This window comes from Sceloporus occidentalis, unplaced genomic scaffold (genome assembly GCF_023333645.1).
Source record: "Sceloporus occidentalis isolate IW3139 unplaced genomic scaffold, rSceOcc1.0.p SCAF_5, whole genome shotgun sequence".
Taxonomy (NCBI): Eukaryota; Metazoa; Chordata; class Lepidosauria; order Squamata; family Phrynosomatidae; genus Sceloporus; species Sceloporus occidentalis.
In genome coordinates this window covers 28,858,571-28,881,224 of record NW_028316985.1, presented here as the reverse complement: position 1 = coordinate 28,881,224, position 22,654 = coordinate 28,858,571, and the positions used below count along the sequence as shown (strand labels likewise).

Here is a 22,654-nt window from a genome sequence, read left to right as displayed (position 1 = left end):
ATGGCATCTGGTTACCCTGTTTCTATGACCTGTGCCTGACTCAAGAAGCCACAGGGAGACACTCACCTGGAGAGCCAGGGAAAGTGGATAAGAACTGGAGGGCAGGGATTAATATGGAGGGATTAATGGAACACAATACATTTGTTGTTGTGATTGTTTTGTGCCTTCAAGTTGTTTCCAACTTGTGACAACCCTAAGGGGTTGTCTTGGCAAGATTTGTTCAGAGGAGGTTTGCCATTGCTTTCACCAAGGCTGAGAGCATGTGACTTTTCCAAAGTTTACATTTACAGTGCTATAGAAATAAACAACAACAACAACAAGGTCATCCAGTGGGTTTCAAGGCTGAGCTGATACATATAGAAAGCTTTATATAAACGTTTTCTGAGTTCCTGAGATATCAGACACATTGATGGACTCTCCTCCTTAGAAGTTCTTCAAACAAAGGTTGGGTGGGTATCTCTCAGGAGTCCTTTAGTTGCCTATTTCTGCGTGGGATGTTGCATTTTAGTCTCCCAGTGTCATATTTTTTTTTGGCATCTTACACAGAACAATACAGTACAGTATAGGGTTTCTGTAACATTGTCACACCTGAGAAGTTGTAAAGAACAACTAAAGCAGTTGATGAGAAAGGTATGGCCTTTCTGAGGTTGTCAAACACAGTTCTCAGCAACCATAGCTAATCAGGAGGAATGCCAGGAGATCCAGTCCCAAAACATCTATTTGTCCATCCTTATTTTAAAATTTGAGCTGATTGCCAGACAAAATTTGGGCAGAACAAAGATATGCCTACAAATCTTTCACTTTTTGTTGTTGAGGAAGTGTAGTCCCCACCAACATAATGGGGAGAGATGGAGGAGGTGGAGGAGAAGAAGAATAAGAAGAAGGGAGAAGTACGGCCACACAATTTTTGGTGAACCATGATGGGAAGAAGCAGAAGTGAGATCACACATTCATCAATAGTGTAGCCCCACTTGCAAGGAAATTAGAAGGGGACACTGGAACTTCCAGTGGATTCAGGAAATGCGAGTACATTAAACCATGGAGAACCAATGTGGTTTAATGGTTTGAGTGTTAGACTAGGGCTCTGGGAGACCAGGGTTCAAATCCCCATTTGGCCATGGAAACTCATTGGGTGACCTTGGGCAAGTCACAACCTTTCAGCTTAAGAAAACTGAATGGCAAACCCCCTTCTGAACAAATCTTGCCAAGAAAACCCACGAAAGCCTTAAGATTGCTATAAGTCAGAAACCACTTGAAGGCATTTAACTACAAAAATTACATTGTACACCCAACTACAGTCCTCATCACAACTTCACTCCTAACTTTCAATATGTTGGAATTTCAATAGGAAACAATGGTGCATGAAAGCATAAAGAAATTAGGATGGCCATACTGTTGTTGTCATGTGCCTTCAAATAGTTATATGACATTAAGGCCTATCATGGGGTTTTCTTGGCAAGTTTCTTCAGATGGGGTTTGCCATTGCCAAGAAACTACTTTATGCCAGATCAGGTCAGCACTGCCTACTCTGTCCATGGTCTTTCAGGAAAAGGTGTTTCCTGCTAATAGATACCTGGTACTTTTAATGGGAACTGCCAAAGATGGATCTAGAGACCACCTGTACTCAAATATGACTGAAGTTGACTTATACCAGTGTGGCAATGAAGCATTGAGAGGGCACAGGACCAAATAAAGAAGCCCATACCTTTCCCCCACCTATGGAGGTGAGCAGCCAAACCAAATTCAGTTTGTAGCTTGTCCCTGCCATGAATTCTGCCCTGAACAGTCATGGAGAAATCTGCTTTTCCACATTTGCACATTCACAACCTTTTATTGCATCCTTACTCTGAATATTATGAAAAATCTCTGAGATAAAACTGACATCAGTGGGATAACTCACAACACTATGCAGTATGAAGTGTGTATGTGCATGAATCTGTAGATTAGGCCCAGCTTTACACTAGCTCCTACCTCAGGCTGGTCCAAAATATTTTGGTGTTTTGAGACCAAAGATAAGATGACATGGCATCTTTCCCCGTTCCAAGCAGAGACGTCAGCCGCATTGGCAGTTGTCATTCTTCAGTGTTGTTATGTGCCTCCAAGTCACTTCTCACTTATGGTGACCCGAATGTGAACCTATCACAGGGTTTTCTTAGTAAGTTTCTTCAGAGAGGGTTTGCTATTGCTTTCCTCTGGGGCTGAGAGAATGTGATCCACCCAAAGTCACTCAGTGAGTTTCCACAACTGAGTAGGGTTTTGAACCCTGGCCTTTGAGATGGAGAAGAGTGCTGAGAATACTGTGGACAGCCAAAAAGACAAACAAATGTGTCCTAGAACACATCAAGTCAGAAATCCTCCTGGAAGCCAAGATGACTAAACTGTGGATGTCATACTTTGGTCACATCATGAGAAGGCACAACTCATTGGAAAAATCACTAATGCTAGGCAAGGTGGAGGGAAGTAGAAAGAGAGCAAGGCCACACGCCAGATGGATGGATTCTATTAAGGAGGGCATAGGTACAAATTTACAGGAACTAAGCAGAGCAATGGAGGACAGGGGGTCTTGGAGATATCTCATCCACAGGGCCACTATGGGTTGAGAGCTACTCAAGAGTGGTTAACAACAACAACTCCTGGAGTCCTAGTGCAACACTCAAACCACCTTACAATGATGACTCTTTCTTCAGCACTTGAGAGTAAACAGTGTCTTCCATCACACCTGAGCCAGTAGGTTGGTTCAAAATGATACAGAAAAGTCTGCATAAGACATGCAACAACTGTGTTACCCACCATAGGTTTACCATAACTCCTTCCCCCACTCTTCAACATCTGCTGCTAATGTAGCTGCCTTACTTTGCCCAAAGGTAGTGCTGGCCCTGTTCCTTTCCTCCCATTTTTAAGCATCCAAATGCAGTTAAATAATAATTCACAGACTTCCTTGAGGTGTCCCAGTATAAATTAATGGTGTGTCTTATCTTAAGGAATATTGGATTGAGTGCTACATTCAGCTTTTGCCCTAGATGGTGTGAATTCTACCTAGGGATCTTTTAAAAGACATTAGTTGGGCTGCATCCACACTGCAGAAATAATCTGATTTGACACCAATTTAACTTCCACAGCTCAATGCTATAGAATTTTGGGAAATGTAGTTAGGAAAATGCATGATGCTATAATTCCTTCCTGCAGGATACACTGAAAAAGGAAAAAGAAAAGGAAGATGAAAAGGAAGGAAGGAAGGAAGGAAGAGACAAGGCAGTGGGAGGAAGAATCTAGCAGCACTTTGGAGCCAAAGGCTGCATCCACACTGCAGAAATAATCCAGTTTGACACCACTTTAACTTCTGTGGCTCTGCTTTGATGCTGCAACAAACTACACTTCCTAGAATTCCATAGAATTGAGCCATTGAAGCTGAAGTGGTGTCAAACCAGATTATTTCTGCAGTGCCAATGTAGCCTTAGTATCCAAAATGCCACTAGATTCTTCCTCCTACCACTGCCTTTTCTTTCCTTCTTTCTTTCTTTCTTTTCTTCCTTTTTTCCTTCTTTTTTAGTGTATTTTGTAGAGAGGAATTATAGCATCATGCATTCTCCTCCAATACTTGTATGTTCCATAGACAGCTGGATGAAGAGTTGTCCCTCTTTTTCTATCAAGACTCCTGTCTCTTGTAACACTTGCATACCAGGCCAATATTTGACACAATGACTTCACTACAGCATGGAGAGCTGTGCCTATTGAATTTATGCCTCTTATTAAAGCAACATTGCCAGGAGTTGGATGAGAGGAGCAACCCCACTTGTCCTGGCAGAGGAGTCTGTTTGGCCTTTCTCAGCCCCAAAATCAGCATGATGGGCAGCGGAGACTTGGGAATATGGCTTTTGAGCTGAATATTCTCAGGCAGTGTTGTGAAGCAATGGCATGAAATCAAGCTAAGCTTTTGGTGATGTAAGTTTGGGCGAACATTGCAGTACTCTAATGTTATGCCAGAAACTAAAGAGTTTTTGGTAATCTCCATATGAGTCCTCCTTAGTCATGCATCCTAGGTTAGGGGGAAAATACAGGATTTAGCTCAATCAGAAATGAGAATTTTTATTTTAAAAGGTCAGTGCATCAATTATTTCTTTAACGCTCACTGCTCTGTTTTATGTTTTTCTTTGCAGATGTCGTGTGCTGGTAGTTTAGAGCAGTGGTTAGAAAGCTGGTCTTTTTATACTACAACTCACTGAATGCAGCAGCTAGCAAGGTGGATTCACAACTCCTTTTGACTAGCCTTATCTTTCTCATTTGCAAAAATATTGTACCAAAAAACTGAGCATTTTTAATAAAGTACTAAGCATATGTTTAAAATATGACAGATAATGATTTTTATATTTCATTCAAGACAAGAGTACTATGAACCAGTTCCCTGGACAAATGTGGCATGACTGTGTTGTTAAAATCATTTTCTGTCCATTGTTTCAGAAACATCAATCCAGCACTGTAATATAAAGGAGTGGCTGTGCAGTGGTTAAATGCCAGTATTACAGCCACAACATTGTGAGTTCGAATTTAGAGGAGGGCTCTAGGGTCCACTCAGCCTTCCATTCTTTCATAGGTTGGTAAAATGAGTATCCACCTTTTTAGTTGTTGGATGTCTTTAAGTCATTTCCTTTCTTTTAAAAAGTATTTTTATTACAAGTTTCAGAGATATATCAAACCTAAAAAAGAGAGAGAAAAAAGAAACACAAAACAAGACAAGACATAAAGAATAAAGATTAGAAAACAAAGAAAAAAGAAAGAAAAAAATAACTTCAGTTGTTCTACAGTTATATAACAATATGATAATTTCAAGTTTCTCTAAGTAAAAATCTAACAATACACTTCTCTCTATTCTTTGAAACCATCAGTAGCTTCTTCTTAAGGATCACAGAGTTAAGCAACATTAAAATATCACTCTTTATCTCTCCGTAATAGTACCAAACAATTAAGGCATAACATCATCTTAAGGAATATTAAATTTCCCCTCTTTACTAATAACACAGTTACTAACAAAATTATATAATACTAATCCTTCTCATTAAAAACCATCCTTATTTCCAATCCATCATCTATATTTTTATCAAGTTTCACTTTATAAAAAATTTTCTCCCCCCGCATTAAAACTGTATCCACATCTAAAGCTGTTTTTTACTCCTGTAACCAAATTTCTTAACCCTGCTTCAACCAAATACTATCCCTTCAATGTCATTTTAAATTTAACTCCAGCCCTTTCCCCTATTCATTCAAAGCATAATCTCCTCCTACCCCAAGCCATCCAACTCCCTCTCCCACCTCTTGGTATTCCCACTAATTCATTTCCATTCCATTGCCAAGTAATTATTGTGGGGGATTATGCATTCCAATTCTTCATCACACATTTCAACTCTCTTCTTTTCAGTTTTACCAGAAAACCTCTCCCTTAAATCAACTTTTTTGGTTTCCTATGAACATCCTTTCACTATTAGTCTCACCCTTCTCTCCTTCTTAATTTATAATTTCCCTTTTAAGATCCAAGGTTTATTTAGGTCACTAAAATGAGTAACCAGCTTGTTGGGGGCAATTGGCTGACAGTTGTAAACCACTTAAGACACTGTTAGTTCAGTATGAAGCAGTACATAAATGAAGCTGTTTTTATTTTGCTAATAAGGTGCATCAGCTCACCATTTTCCTGCCTGGATGTGCCTGTGTGTCTTGAAGCCATTTTCGATTTATGGTGACCCTAAGGTGAGATTATCATGGGGCTTTCTTGGCAAGATATGTTCAGAAGAGGTTTGCTTTTGCATTCCTCTGAGGATGAGAAAGTGTTTGTTGCCCAAGGTCACCCAGTGGGTTTACATGGCTGAGACGGGATTTGAACCCTGGTCTCCACAGTCCAGTGCTCAAACCACTATACCATGGAGAACTCCCCAAATCTCCCAGCCATCCAATTGATCAGTCATCTCTTCTTCTAGGAACTTTCTCACATTACAGAATAATACTTTAATACCACTTTAACTACTGTGATGGCATCCTATGTAATTCTGGGTCCTCTGTGATGCAGTTCACTACTGGAGGTACTTTACCATCTGTGGCAATTACATGACTTTAATTAACAGACTGGCTCTGTCTTGTTCTTAGTGATTCCATTTTTGCTAGATAAGGATCCATGCTCAGAGAATGAATTTTCAGGTTGCAGAATATTTTTCAAGATACAGTTTTGCATCTTCCATATGTCATATTAAATATGTAATATTAAAAAGCAAATTCTTCAGAGATAGCACCCTGCTAACTGGATGTAAACATTTTAGAATAACATTTTACTTTAAAAAATATTATTAAATTTTATCAAATAACAAACTTATAAACAATAGAAATAACAGACCTTGGGAATGAGCAAAAAGAATTTCCACCCAATAATACATTCTTTCGAAGTTGTAAAAAGATCCAGAAAGGGAAATCATATCAATAAAAATCAATAAAATCAATTGACATAATCAATAAAAAAGACCAACCCTCAATTAATGTGTGTGTCTTTTTTTGCCTGTTGTTGAAGGAATAGGAAGGTTTTTCTGACATATGTCCTGCTGATGGTGAACTCCAGATGCACAAGACTGTCAATTGCATAGCAGAACCTAATCCTGTTCTGCTCAGTAAGCCAGTGTCAGGGGTTTAAATTTTTCAATGGGGATCTTTCAGTTCAACCAATAAGATACACTCCCTCAACACTTACCTCTTTCTCTGGTACACTCTACCAAATCAGTTAAAGCTAAAGTGAGGCAGTGGTCTTCCATTTTTTAAAAAATTGGATTTGAATAAATACCCTAAAGACACCAAATCCTCTCTGATCTTGGAAGCTAAACAGGACCAGCCCTGGTTAATACATGAATGAGACACCACCAGTGAACACCAAGAGCTGTAGGCTATATTCGAGAGGATGGAACTGGCAAAATCACCTGAGTATTCCTTGCCTAACAAAACCCTATGAAATTCATGGGGTCCCCATATGTTGATTGGCAACTGGAAGGGACACATGTATTCCTCAGTTTACATGAAAGTAGCAAATGGGGGGGGGGGCGGGTCTCTCTCTGTAACAAGATCTGCATGCAGTTCTAGGAGCAAGCCACCATCTCTTAAAATAGCCCTAGCCTGCAAAGTTGCTACAAGTCTAAAATCAGACAATAGGTCACTGAACCTCAGCCTGAATCCTTGAACCTTTGTGGGGAAAGAAGTCTAAATTATTCATCCCTCCCTGTGTCTTGAGGTGCTGCAGGAAAGTAAGGTAGCTTCTAAGTTGTTTTCACTCTAGTCTTACCCACACGTCTAATATCTGGCTTTCTTAAGGCCAGCACCCCATTTCAAACGATAGTACTGTGGAAGAACGAATATCTACATATTTGACAATTTAAATTTGAAAGATCTTTTGACTGAGCATGTATTTCCAGAGGAAAAAGAATGATCTTCATATTCCCCAAGAATATGCTCCTAATAATATATGGATAATTTGACAAATCATTATAAATGATGAACGTAGATATCAGCTTTCTCTTCAATATGTTATTTGAGCTGGAGCCAAATTTAGTCCATACAGAATCACCAAAATAAATGGAAGTATTGAGCCATGACTAACTTAACTTCCATGGATGTAAATCTGCTCAAAGTATGATTATCTGGACCCAACCCACTAATCATATACATGTACCTGATTTAAAATGTTTGATTTTGTTATTGCATCGCTTATTTAACATTTATCTATGCATTGCCACTTTTAAAATTATATATTTTTGATACTTTAATGTGGTTCTCTTGTCTATTTTTAGTGGCTTAGTAGTTTTATATTACTGATTTTTTTTATTGATGCTTCAATTATTACATAGTAGTTACAGCACAACATTTAATTTAAAAAAACCATATAGATTATCAGATGCTCTGGCATATTTCTACTCTAGCAAGGAGTAAACCTTTAGTGCCAACACCACTCCTCCTTTCTCTTTTAAAATGTGTTTAATTCCTTAACATTTATAGCAACTTAAACTTGGGAATGCCAAGTATTTCTTTATTCTACTGCAGGGACACAGACTAGTAAAAAAGTCAGCTTGCCCAGTAAAGATGGCAGCTAGGAAAATAATTTATAAGGCAGATATCTCTTCAAGCAGGAAAGTAAAGCTTTGACCAGGGTAGGGCATGAAATGTATTCAGCATCTCAGCTGGACTAACACTATAATGACCTTTACAATGAATAGCATTTCTGGTAAACAGCTTTGCCTGGCATGGAAGTGCAAAGTGATAAAGAATCTGGAATGGCAACAAAAACTTCTGTGGCAATTTTTTGCCTACCACTGGTTATTGTGTTAATACCACAAGATCATGAAGCATTCTTCAGACTGTTAACATCTTCATCAACATGCAGAGGAAAGTCAGTGAACAAAAATCCAGGCACAATGCACGAAAATAATTAACTGACCAAAAGACCAATTTACCTTGACTAAACATTGCATGTTAGCCATCTGAAATGCTTATTTATGACAATTTATGTGAAATGGTCTATATTAGAATGCTTGTGCCATACTTATCATTAATGTTGCTCCATGCTTCATGTCAGCCATATGATTTTAGTACTGAGCTTTCTAGTTCTCTCACTGTGGCTTTTGTACTGGCATATGAGTGCCTAAACACTACGTATCAGTTTCTAATGTCCCACTTAACTTTCGGGTCCTTTCAGAAAACAATCTTTTGTTTTGTATGATTGTTTCTAAGTTTGATCCTACTCCCCACACTTTGATGACTGGAAACATCCCTATGACAAATGTTGTGTCCTTTCCAGCTTGTCATACTTCTTCCACCCAGAAATGAGTTTAAGAGAGACTCTTTGGCGAAGTCTTAATACTCTTGTTGCACTATACTGCAATTGGAGCCTATTTCTTTTGTACTGATTTTACATTAGTCTCAAAACATGCCCTTATAACCTAACAAATCAAAACTTTACCTTCTGGCTCCACCATCCTGTTAAACTTCAGGCTTACATACTGCCTGTAAATTTGGCCCTATGGAAAGAACAGATCACATCTCTGAAATTGGTACCAATCTCCACTTGATGCTCTTACTTAGAAAACTAAACTTTTCCCCCTGGTCATTGGTGCAGTTGTGTAGCATAACAATCACCGACTCCGTCCTTGTGCTATCAATCCATAAATATCTGTGACATTTGCACAAAAGGGGGGAAATTACACTTCAGACTGAACTCTTTCAAATCATTGAATCTTGAACTATTAGGTCTCCAGCTGTGACGAATATCTGTAGATAGGGAAATTATATATTTATCACCCGACATTAATCTATTTCAAGGAATCATTCCCTCTCTTCTTTCTTCAGTCTTAATTATGTAATGGTGTACAGCTGATACTAAACTACAAGAAAAGAGATTCTAGTAAATATTAGGAAAAACTTCATGATAGTAAGAGCTGTTTGACAATGGAGCACACTCCCTCGGAGACTGGTGGTCTCCTTTTTTGGAGGTTTTTAAACAGAGGCTGGATGGGTAACTATTTGGAGTGCTTTGATTTTGTATTCCTGCATGGCAGGGGGTTGGATTGGACAGGCTTGTGGTCTCTTCCAACTGTAGGATTCTATATCACTTACATTATGCAGAGAGAGAGAGAGAGAGAGAGAGAGAGATTTGTGCAGCTTTTTGACATTTTGCAGTCGTTCCACTCCAGTTAATAGTTACAAATAAAACTTAAAACACTTACTTCACAGTAGGGGCAGATCTTGAAGCTGCCCCTGCAGAAACTCTACTTTAAGTAAAGAATGCACTGGTGTAGAGCAGAATTGCATTTTGCCACTGTAATGATAAATGTTTTTACGATGATGACGGGAGGCCCTTTTCTCTGTACCTTCACCTTTACAGGAACTTTACAGGTGGGTATATTGCACTGGGCCTTCTTAGTGGCTGCTCCCAGGCACTTGAACTTTTGTTTCAGTAGGCCTTTGTGGAGTGATTGTTCAAGGGGAAAGGGCTTTGCATAATGTGCTATAGTATACTTGTTGTTTCCTTTTTAATGGAACTATTATATTTATTGATTTTAATGTTATTGATAATTAAATCAATTTTTTCTTTTGTATGATGTAAATCTCTCCCAACTAGCAGAGACCAACTGAATTAACTTCTGAACGGTAAATCAAGCCATTATCTGGAAACAGCCCCGATAAAAGTATGTTTTCAGGTAAAGTTTTATAAAAAAATAAAGTCTATAAAGACTTAATTCCATTTGTTAGCCTTGACTTCAGTAGGCCCATTGATTCCACATAACTGATGAACTAATTCAGAAAGTTTTTCAATGGTTCTGTTCTAACTCAGACTATCAATTGGATTTAGGCCATAGTTTTCAATTGCTACAGTCCATGAAAACATCCTTCTTGACTTACCTGAGAGAAATTACTTCCCAAAACAACATGGCCACAGAAATCTCCTAGATAAAGTCTAGGAGAGGATCTGTTTTTCTAATGGCCACTTTGACAACTGTAGCTTAAGATGTTCCAAACCAGTATGGCTGTACCAAGTGATTTAGGAGAGAGGTCTGCTTCAGTGCCCATTTAAGCATCAGAAACACTGAGAATCCCTGGTATTATGCAATAGTGTTTCAGTAACACTCCTTAAAATATTGCATCTGAACAGGTTTTGGAGGTAGGAAGGAAATTTTCTTCTTATGGACAACCTTCTCTTCCTGAGTGGTTTTGACAACATGGAAATTTAGAGACTGGGTTCAAAAAAGAAACTGCATTAGATTAGCTTTCCTTACCCTGGCGGACTCCATGCTGACTGGAGATTATGGGAATTCTTGTTCAGCACAGCTGGAAGACGTTGTGTTGGAAAAGGCTATCTTATATACTTCTGTCAATGATCTAAGTATAGAATATCCCACATACAGGAGAATGTATTTTCATGACATGTCACTTTATCATCATTATCTATTAAAACTGCAAAAACTTTAGGTCATTTAATATTGCTATGTCAAAGTAGTTTAAGATAGGGTTAGATAACAAGGAACAAACTAGAAAAATATACTTGGAATTTTTTATTCATGTTCCCATTTATGGTCACTAATATTTTTTGAAAAAAGAAAATGATATACAATGGAGAAATAGCAGTTAGCCAACAGTATGCTTCCATTAAAACTGTTCAGTTAACGCCCCCCAAAACTGTTCCCACTGACTTCAATACTGTTTTAGCACTCAACATTTGTGCATGTATTTAGGTGGCCTGTTGAGAAAGGAAGCAATCCATTGAATGTGGATGATCATCAGTACTTCCCTGCCTGCATTTCAAGGGGAACCTTAGCTTGCAGAGTCACAGTGTCCTGGTGAATGGGTATCTCATACTGCCACAGATAAACACAGCCAGAGTCTTTGCAGCAGTGGCTTCTAATGTTCTCTTCAGCATTGTATTCCAGTCAAAGAAAGAAGAGAAAACCAACAGGGAATTAGGGACTTATTGGTCTAAGCACCTCTGTTGTCATGTAAGATCATTCCCGATTATGTTTCCACTTGTTCTTTTGTCTCTTTATTCCTCAGATCATTTATTCATTGTACTTGGCCAATTTTAATCTGGGTATAATGTTCATAGACTGTAGTTCTTGGAATAAAAGTTTACAGGCATATGGTATGCGCAGGGAAGACACATGACAAGATGACTTGCAGTAATGGCACCTAAAGGAAAGAAAAATAAGATTAATGTCCATTTCTTTTTGTTTTAAGAGAAAAAATATATTTATACTTTATTCAGCACTTTTTACTGACCTTTGCCCAAAGGGTTTCCACCATTGGAAAACAATAAAAGCAATTTCATACAGCTATAAGTTTATCTCAACCAAACCAGTTAAAAAGTAGTTATGACATAAAAGTTACATGGCTGGCCAGAGGTAGGGAGTCATAGGACTTGGGATCCAACCTGATCTTTCTCATTTCCCAAAATGGACCCCCAAATGGTCACATCCCTTTCTCCACAAAACAATATTATGTAATGACTTGCCAACCTTTTTAATATCATTTTTGCAACAGTAAGTGGTTGAACTGCCTTTTCAAAGACTTAGGCCTGTTACAGACTGCCAAAATAAAGCTGCTTTGGGTCTCCTTGGAGGTATGCTGTTTAAATGATGCATGCATCCTAAGAATCCGGAAGCTGCACCAAAGCTGCACTCCAGTGCTTAGGAATGGAGTGTGGCTTTGGCGCGACCTCCGGACTCTTAGGACCCATGCATCATTTAAATAGCATACCTCCAAAGAGACCCGAAGCAGCTTTATTTTGGCAGTCTGTAACAGGCCATAGTAACTAAGCTAAAAATAAAAGATATTTTTAGGCCTATTCTTTTGGTTTTGGCTCCATTCAACTCTGGAATACAGAAACTGGTGAACTTCTCTGAAATAGAATTCATCACTCAGGCTGAAGAAGGTTCCATACCCTTAGAGACACCCATCTCCCATAACTGCTTCAATTGTTTTCAGAAATTATGTACAAGCGAGGGCCTAAGGACTGGATTTATTTAACTGCCCTAAAACATTAGTAACCCATAAGGCTGAATATGGTTCAAGTAGCACTCATGCTTTCTCTGACTCTGCAGTTTGTAAGAAATTGGAAGTTACAAAGTTGTCTTTTCTTGAGGCAGCGTTATCCTACAAATTCTTTCCCCCCCATGCCACCATGTGACTTTACAGGAATATTTCTAAAATTATTGTTAGAGACAGAATGCCATGTTAACTTATGTCAATCAGAAAGCTACTTGTTGGATTAATGAAATTCGTATTACAACAGGTATATGTATACCTAACATTCCTTGGATGTTACCTGATTTGCACAAATGCATTTTTGGCATTAGATCATGTCTTTAGAATTTGCCCTTCCAAAAGATTTAAACCAGACAGCCTACCAAATACATTTCAAAACCTTCAACTTTAATGGCCTAAAAATCATATAAACACACTCAAAAGTATTTTTACCTATAAGGAGAACAAAAGAGGCAGACAAGTAGTAGCTTAAAATAGGTATATCTTCAAGACTGGGTTTAGGTCTGAAATGTCCCTTGAGTGTACTGTGTCAAGGGGCACCTTGAACCTAGAGTTAGTCTTGAAGACACACCTAAATTCTTGAGATAGCACTTTGCTGACCAATGAACTGCCATTTAAATTTTCTCACAATGACTCAGAGAAAAGCTCCAATTTATCTTGTCTCATGTTCAGTGGTACACTGGAACTGCAGCTCCTATTCATATCATGCTCAGTGGGACACTGGGTCAAGGGCAGATGACAGCGGTTGGTCTTGCCAGGCTACTGGTGTCCAAGAGGTTGCCTGACAATACTAGGGGGTCAATGTGGCTTTTGGCTGCTATAAATGAGGTACCCCATTATGCCATCCTTTCAGTGCAAAAAGGTGTCTGCAAATATTTATTTCAAATGCAAAAAGGTAAATATGGCAATCTATTACTGTGTCAATTCTAGTCTACAAGGAAGGATCATTTTGTAAGAAGTACTTCCCTTTCCCCCCACCCGATGTCCACCGCAGGCCAACCTGCCATAAATGTTTAATGCAAACTCTTGTGCTGACATAGTGCCTCCCTACGTTCTATGTGAGGCTCTCTATCTAACAGTCTTGTATTACCAAGGAAACACCCAGTCAGCAGCACAGAAATGTTAATTGTGGTATTCCAATTTAGAATAAGATTCCTCTCAATCTGTTTTGTGAGTTCAACCAATGGCCCAACCTGTACTTGTGGGAGCAGAGAGGCGAGACAACAATACAATGAAACACACACACATGGACATGTGTGCATGTACAATTAACAGGTTTTCTTGAAAATGCCTGCCCAAAGGCAAAGAACTACAGCCCATTAATTCAGCTACACCATGGCTTCATGATCGAACATATAGTTTTTAAGGATTTTTTAAAATAAAGTCTTAAAGGGGCAGAAGGTGGCTTGGATTTTTGTTACTCTTTACCCAATTCTGTGAGATCAGGATTTTTTCCCCATTTAGCATCACATTCAGACAGCTGCAGGACTTCCTTGCTCAAGGGTTTACTTCTAGTGTCACAAACAGGGAATTGTAGCAGCAAAGCTCATGATCGCAAGGCCTGCTCCTTTTTTTTTAAACTGAAGGTAAGGAATCTGAGTTAAAGTAGCAAATGTCCAGACAACTTCCAAAACGGCAGTTCTTTTGGATTTTATGATAGAGTAATCTGAGATAGGTTTAGTATGCCACAAAAGCACAGCATTAAACACAGGACTCCTCTGCTTTTGAAGTACACAGAAGCAGCATCCTATTGCCTAACCAATAAATGTTTGCATGACACACTGAGAATATCTGACAAAAAGAGGCAACTTGAAGGATAATCATCGAAAGTGATTTGCTGTTGTTATGAGCCCCCAGGTTAAGGCAGCCAGATCCATGTTTCGTGGCATGGTTTTGTCAAAGGAGGTGTGCCATGACCTTCCTCTGAGGCTTGCCCGAAGTCACCAAGTGGGTTTCCATAGCTGAGCAGGGATTTGAATACTAGTCTTCCAGAGCCTTAGTCCAAAACTTAGATCACTACACCATGTTGGCTTTCACAGAGTGTGCTATTTGGAAGAAGCCAAACGTTTCTCCTTATACTATTATATTAATAAAGACATTTTAAAAAAACCCCACAACCTAAGACCAATGTCAATGTCCAGCAACTGAAATGCAATTAAATTCTGGAAGATGTACAGATCCAAATGTGCAGAGGAAGAGGTTACAATAAGATATGGGGACTGGGAGTTGCGCCAAAGGTTTCATGCAAATTCAGATGCTTTACAAATCTATAAAACAAGATTTCTGATTAATTAAATTACATTAGAATTCCATGATATTTATAGTCTTGGCTGAAGAGCGGGGCATAAATAAATTATTATTATTATTATTATTATTATTAGCCATAATATCTGCTTCTCCCATTTAACAGATAAGCTTGCTGAAATCTACAGCTCCAAGAAGCTTGACACTCCTAGCAACTACACAAGGAGTAAATGCACTTTTAAATTATAAAAAGAAAAACTATACAATCAAATTTTAAAGAACTATTTTTTTAAAAGTTAAAATATAAACTATTAAACACACACACAAACATATCCCAGCACCACAAACAGAAAAATCCAGTACATTGGGATGGGCCTTGTACAATCAGTCACCAAAGGCCTGTCAAAACAGGCCTTCACCTGTCTGTGAAAAGGAAGTAGGGAAGATGCTAGTCTAACCTCATATCATATTGAATGAAGTTCCAGAGCCTGGGAGAAGCCATTGAGAAAGCCCTGTCTTGTGTTCCTATTAGATGTGAGAGTGGTGTGACAGAGAGCCCTCCACAACAGATCTCAAAGCATAGGCAGGTTCGTAAGGGAGAATGCAGTCTTTCAAATCACTTGGACCTTCCGTAGCTGTACAGGGTTTACAAGTCAAAGCCTGCACTTGCGCATTACAGTAATGCAACCAGGAGATAACTAAAGCATGTGTCACTGTGGCCTTATCTGATGCCTCAAGAACTGGGCACAGCTGGTACACAAGCCTTAACTGTGCCAATGCACTCCTAGACACTGCTGAAATCTAAGTGTCCAGACTCCAGGTTAAACCCAGGACACCCAAGATACAGACATGCATCTTCAGGGAAGTGTAACCCCATCCAGCACAGGCTGAATCCCTGTTCACTGATTTGCCTTTTGACTGACCAGGAGTACCTCTTTCTTGTCCCAGTTAAGTTTCAATTTGTTTGCTCTCATACAGACCATTACCATTATCAGGCACTTGTTTAGGACCTAAACAGCTTCCTTCGCTTGTGGTGAAAAGGGGATATAGATTCGGGTGTGATCTGCATATTGATAGCAAAAAAATCCAAACTACATGCAACCTCTCCCAGCAGTTTCACATATATGTTAAATAGTATGGGGGAGAGAATGGAACCCTGAGGGACCCCACAGGCCAATGGCCAAGGGGTCAAACAAGAGTTCCCCAGCACCACATTCGGGGTTCACTTCTCCAGAAAAGAACAAATCCACTGTAAAATAGAGCTCACAAGTTCCATCCCAGCAAGGCAGGCCTGAAAGATATCATGGTTGATGGTATTGAAAGCTGTTGAGAGGTCTAGAAGAGATGTCCAACAAAGACACACTTCCCACATCTAGTTCCCAGCATAGGTCATCCACCAAGGCAACCAAAGCCATCTCCATCCCACTGCTGGGACTGAAGCCAGACTGAAATGGATCTACATAATCCACCTCATCCAAAAACCACTGGAGCTGGAGGGTGACCACATGCTCCCAACTCTGTTACTGTGCCTGTCCTTGGGATACCACTCCTAATTCCATTAAAGTTACCACTCCTAGTTACATCAAATTTATTATTCATGATAAATTTACGTTAGAAATGCTGTCTGGTTTCCATTTGATAGCCATATGCACATTCATAGACAGATTCCCTCTCCATCCTCTGTGTTGCTTTCAGAGCCATGTGTTGCAACAGGCTTGTTTATACAGCAATTCTTCACTAAAGCTGGAATTACTGGCAAAGACCATTTCAGAGGTCTTGTGCTGCTGTAATTGCCTAGTTTCTATTGTGTTGCTCATTAAAGGGTTGGTTGGCTTCCACTATTGAGAGAGCACATAATCACCTAATAACTGGATAAGATACCCAATTAAAGGTTATGCTTCCCTACTGGACATTGTAAGGCTAGAATTACACCCCTTAAATACTATTTCAGCATATATATATATGTGTGTGTGTGTGTGTGTGTGTGTGGTGTATATAGTGTAATTCACTAAGTTTTAAACTGGTTTTGTATAATTCAACAAACTCAGTTGCAAAATGCCATCTTCAGGCATTTTTTGACTGTTTAATCAACAATTTTTCCTATAGAAAGTAAACATTGCTATGCTTGGTAGCTTTCTGCCTAATTAGAAAAATGATTTCTTTCCCTATTAAAGTACAACAACAGAAACAACTGTTAGAACGGCATCATTTTCTTCTTCTTTTTCAAAAAAATCAAGTTTTGAACCATTACTATTGTGAATATTTATGTTTGTAAGCCAAAAGTACTGTCTACATAAGGATCCAAACTTAGATATTCAGAGGATACTGCTTCCTTGCATATACCCTTCGATGACTCTTCTTCACTTTTACACTCTTGTTGGCCAGTATAACTATATACCAGTGCAGGCAGTGGTGGAGCAATGATGGTGGCAGCATGAATAAAATGTTTGAGGGTGAAGTGATGATATAGGGGGAAAGCAGACAAAGCTGCCATATTAGCTCCCAAACTGCATAGGTGCTGGCTGAGCTGTTTTCTCTCCTGATGGTGACAGCTTTCTTTGCTTTCCCCTTGCAAAAGGAGCACCAGTCTAAACCACAAAAAAGATTTCAGCCTCTCTTTACTTATATACCATATTAGCATAGTTTTTCTAGGTAGAAAACATAGGCTATCTGGTTTGGAACTGACTAGTGGTAGTGGTGGTACACAATGGCACCAATCTCTGATAACACTTTTATTTGCCATCTGCAGGCCCGCAAAAGGAATCCCACCCCAGCACATTGAACATCCCTTATGAAAGGTCAAAAACAGAAAGATGGGGTTTCTACCATAGTAAAACGGGCATGTTGCATCTTCCCACAGTATATTACTCACTGACGATGTTTACTTATTATAGCCTGCTCTACAGTGCCCTGGCTTGGCTAGATGACCAGGTGAAGATACCTGCAGACAGAGAGGATCCAAATCCAGCAAAGCAAGATCTGAACTACAGCAGCTGAGATCATAGGAAAACTGGCTGGGCTCAGTCCTTTCTGAAGCTCTACCCCTGTAGGATGCTAGCTGTGGCTTTTAAAGAACCCACAGGTATTTCTATATCCTGTTTCAGCAGAGGAAAAGGACTAAAGAAGGTGGGGGTTGGAAAGAGCCATACTCAGGCTTGAAAGGTATAGGTGGGGTGATCAGTGGCTCACAACATATTTTCTTGGGGTGCTATTCAGCTTCTGAGACTAGGAATGTGATGTGATCTATTCTCCTTCTTTCAACTACCTTTGAACTCTTAAATTCCCTACACACTTGCCCTCTCTCTGTAGGGTTTCTTCCCAGACAAAGTGATGTTCACAACCCTATCAAACACTGCATGATTTGCCAAAACCAGTGCTGGCAGGTGCTTTCCATCACAGTGGGTTAGTGCATAATAAATAAATAAATAAATAAATACTTTATTTATATACCACCTTTCCTGTAGATCAAAGCGGTTTACAATATAGTGGGTATGTGACACATGTCACAATATAGAACAATAAAATACCTCACTAGTTACAATTCACAGTTTCATAAAATCTGAGCCTTATTGCGACCATTAAAACCAACAGTTATGGGGGAAGTTCCTAATCTAAACAGAATCGGGAGGGTATGCTACTTGAAAAAGTAGTCGTATAACTTTGGATTTTGGTCTGAACTTTAAGAAGTGATCCCAGATTCGGATCTCTATCCCCAAAACAGGCTCATAGTACGTTGGATAATTTTTTAAAGGAGGTACTAAAAACCAGACATGAAATCCATCAGCTGATACTGGCCAATTCTATTGCAGAAACCTCCTGCCTCAACAGTGGCAATTTTTATAGACAATTTATTCCATATGGGTAGTTTGATTCTTTGAATTGAAAGATCATCATTTTTAACCTTAAAGGGTTTGAAACTGCATACAATTATTAAGGACATGCAGACAAACAGGAGCCACACATTTGCCCAGTATAAAGAACACTCCTTAACTCCTTTCTGAACTATCTGAAGATAAAAAAGTTGAAGAACTCTCTGCATACAAGTGAAAAGCACTGGGACTACTTGATTCTGCAAACTACATTTGGAAAAAGAAAAAAGTCCTCCTCTTTCCCACCCCCATCTCTGTTACATCCTCTTTCTTTACTTTTGCTCTGCAAGACTCCAAGCAACTGAACAAAAGGTATAGTTCCATGAAGTTCTTTTGCCAGCCTTTTCAGTGTGGTCTAATTTGGATCTTAGATGAGAAAAGGACATTGACACAGCTGGTCTTCTCTCTTCTGAAAACACGGCGATAAGTCAGCCATTTGTAACATGGATGATACACGCAATCACATCTTTGTCTCAGTTCCTACATTCAGCTGATGAACCCTTTTTGTTTGTCTACGTTTAGACAGTGGATTTTATTTTTTTTAAACTAAAGGGAGCTGGAAGATCTCCAGAGAAGTAGATAATCTTCTGCCAAAAACTCAGGGGAGAGTCCAGTTGCCTTTTAAATGATTTTTGTCCTATAAAGACATAATCCAGCAGCTCTACAGGAACTATAAAAACTTTACTAAAACCCTGAGGAGAAGGACTTTAAATAATCTTTGAGAATTGATGTGTAACAAAAACACAGATCAATCCTGGAAGAAATTATTTTTTTAAATGCTGGTAAAGAGATTTACTTATTCTGGCCCTACATTAGAAATATCCCCCATTTATTATGTAATCAAAATCCAAGGACAAATGTGTGAAAAGGACCATGAAATATGTTATGAATATATACAAATAATATTATAAAGTATATAATATATATGCATTTGTCAACAGAAATCTTCAACTGAAATAAAAATAATCTAAACACACACATGCACACATATACACACAAAGGAAAAAAAATGAAATGCTAAATAAACTTGTCTGCTTACCAGCCAGAATATCCTAGCAATCCACATTGGCCACACACATCCACTTCAAATGCATCACTAGAAATCATAAGTCTCTCCAGCAGGAGCATGCTTGCTCCATAGCCTATCAGGCAATCTCTTTCCATCTCTCCTAGACGTAAACCTCCATCACGGGATCGGCCTTCTGTGGGTTGCCTTTGAAATGAACAGGTAGATTTACTCATTGTTATCAGAAATGGAACCACTCATAAAACCAATCAGAGCATTGCAAAGAAGTTAATATCTGGTATGCCTGCTCCTGCAAGTCTATGCTCCAGCCAAAGGTCTAGACTGCAGTCAATATAAACAAACTGTTAGAGAAGAAAAATCATATCTAAGCATATAGTAATATTTAAATGACCCTCAAGGAATGAGGCTGACATTCACTCTTGCAAGGAGAGGCATGCAGGACCTTTTTAAAACACTCAGAAATTGTACACAAAATGTTCATTAGAGGCACTTGCTTGGGTCAGTGTGGTTCAATGGTTACAGAGCTGGACTGAGACTTGGGGAATCCAGGGTTTAGTCTCCACTGAGTCATGAAATTCATTAGCTGTTTTGGGTCCCATATGGCAGAAAAGTGGAATATGAACTAAATGAATGAAGTCACTGACACTTAGCTGAAGCTTCCTCATAGGACTGTTTTGAGAACAAACTTAAGATAACACAAAAATATTGCCATATGGCTTCAAATCAATTGTTTGCATTTTTCAAGCCACAGTTGGAAGAGGAGATGCATTGAAACTCTATGCAGAATTGTGCATAGACCTAATGTCTCAGCACAGCTAAGAAATTGAATTAATTTGAAGACAAAACCCAATTCATAGTTGCCTTTTAGATACTGTGCATTTGGGCTCCTGCTTTAGCATACCTGGTAAGGACAGCTCTGGGCCCTCGAGCTCTTGCATGCATCTTATCCAACACCATGTGCTTCAGCTTCTGATAATACACAGGTCCAAAATAGATATAGGCTTCTAACGGCTCCCTGAAAAGCGGAAAAAGCAAAAGCGATTTCTTTTAGAGACATCAATATGTTGTTTCAGCAGCTAACTCAACAAAGAATCCTGTGGCATCTTAATGTCTAACAAAACACATAAATGTTTTTAGGAACCAAACCCTATATCTTAATTACAAGATGGGGCTAGGAACTAGATCAAAATTATTTAAATAAGCAAAGCAGTATGATTTAAGCCATTAGTTTAAATTAAGTTTCTCACTGATACTCTCCCTCATATAATTTCTAAACAATGGTGCAAACCTGACCATCAATTAATGTTTTTGTCTTTTTAATTATGTTTTAGGTGTGTTTTAAAATGTTTTAACGTTGCATTTTAAACAGAATTGTTTGTTTTTTTCTCAAACTTTTGTACTAATAGGTTTTTTTTAGTTGTACTGTACTTTGTTTTCATTTTCTGTAACCCACATGCTTTGAGAAAGGCAGGGTATAAATCAAATAAATCAAATTAATAATAGTAAATGTGAATTTACACTATGTATTATTTACAGTTTCTTCTTAGGCTTTAGATACATTTGTTGTACAGTGTACATTTTTCATGCTTTTGGCTTATTTATATAAAAAAATCTATATAAGGTGTTTCTTCTGCTTAGCAACCATAACAGCTTCTGTGATTAAGTATGAAATATAGAAATCTGTATACTGGACAGTTTAATCTTCTTTTGTTTCACTGTGGCTTGGACCCCGAAATGTAGCAAACAGTCAAGAAAAATGGAATGCCTATGACTGATATATAGAAGTAAAGTATCTTAGTTACTAGGGAAACTAGAGTAGTTTGTTTTCATCAGGTGGAAACAAAATGCCTGTCTCTGGTATGTATGAGTGTGGATCTTAAAGATTTACTTCAGATCTGGCTTGATTTCCCCAGAAGAAGCAACTATTCCTGCATATTTGATTCAATTCCGCGCCAAAGAAAAATAAAAAAGTTATCAACCATTTTATTTTAAAATATTAAAACCACCCTGAAATATTTACAGCCACTTTTAATCACTATCAATAGGAAGTACAACGATTTTGGTTCTGAATCAGTGTTCAGACTCATGTTGTTGTTAACTTCTGTCAAGTCAACTTCAGCTTATGGCAACCATTTGAATGACAGCTCTTGCAAACACAGAGTCAAGACTTCCCTGACTGAGGGCCAAAACAGACAGACCGGAACGGGTGGCTTGATGCAACCACATGCCGCAGCCCCAATCTGACTTTTGCTGGCCCAAAAAGAAGCGGCAGAAAGCCACTCCTTTTTGAGCCGGCAAAAAGCTGGCTTTTCCACCACCGCTGCAGCTTTGCGGTGCTCCTGAGGCATATAAACGCTGCGCCACTAGAATGTTGCAAAGCTGCCCATTGTGTGGTTGGGTGGGTAGCTTTATGTCAGCTTCCTGCCCGCTTGGGGGTATGCGTCGTCTAAACGTCCCCAAACCGCTGGGAAGCCGCTGCAAAGGGGCCATCTGTTTCGCCCCTCAGTCTGCTGTTGTTGACTACCCTCGATCTCGACTCATGGTGACCCTGTGAATTAGATATCTCCAAGCCCCCTATCTCACACTGTTCTTCTTAGGTTTTGTAGATTCAGGCCCGTCATAATTGAGTCTAGCCATCTGGTGTGCAACCTCTCTCTTTCTACCCTTCCTAGCATTATTGCTTTTTCTAATGAGCCATGTCTTTTCATGAGGTGGCCAAAGGACAACGGGCTCAGTTTAATCATCTTGGCTTCCAGGAAGAGATCAGGTTTGATCTGTTCAAGTTTCTTTTTTTGTGGGGGAGGGGGGGCTGTCCACCATATTCTCAGCACTCTTCTCCAGCTGATTTTCTTCTTACCTGTTTTCTTCACTGTCCAGCTCTCACATCCATACATAGTGTTGTGGAATACAATGGACTGAATGATTCTAACTTTAGTGCTTAGTTGTATATCTTTACTCTTTT

At 39.0% G+C, this 22,654-nt stretch overlaps 1 protein-coding gene across 3 annotated transcripts in view; it reads right to left on the bottom strand.

Annotated features, from left to right (window-relative positions):
- Positions 1 to 11,051: 11,051 nt before the first annotated feature.
- POLR3B (RNA polymerase III subunit B) overlaps positions 11,052 to 22,654 on the bottom strand; it is a 79,115-nt gene continuing 67,512 nt past the window's right edge. For 2 of the 3 annotated variants that reach the window (XM_089528033.1, XM_089528035.1), the window contains exons 26-28: positions 20,594 to 20,707; positions 19,705 to 19,878; positions 11,052 to 11,697 (exon numbers count right to left, since the gene is read on the bottom strand). In XM_089528033.1, coding sequence (XP_089384159.1) covers positions 11,568 to 11,697; positions 19,705 to 19,878; positions 20,594 to 20,707 — 418 coding nt within the window. In that variant the 3' untranslated portion in view covers positions 11,052 to 11,567. Of the gene's footprint in view, positions 11,698 to 19,704; positions 19,879 to 20,593; positions 20,708 to 22,654 lie in introns of those variants that run through there. The other variant, XM_089528036.1, reaches the window with a different exon arrangement.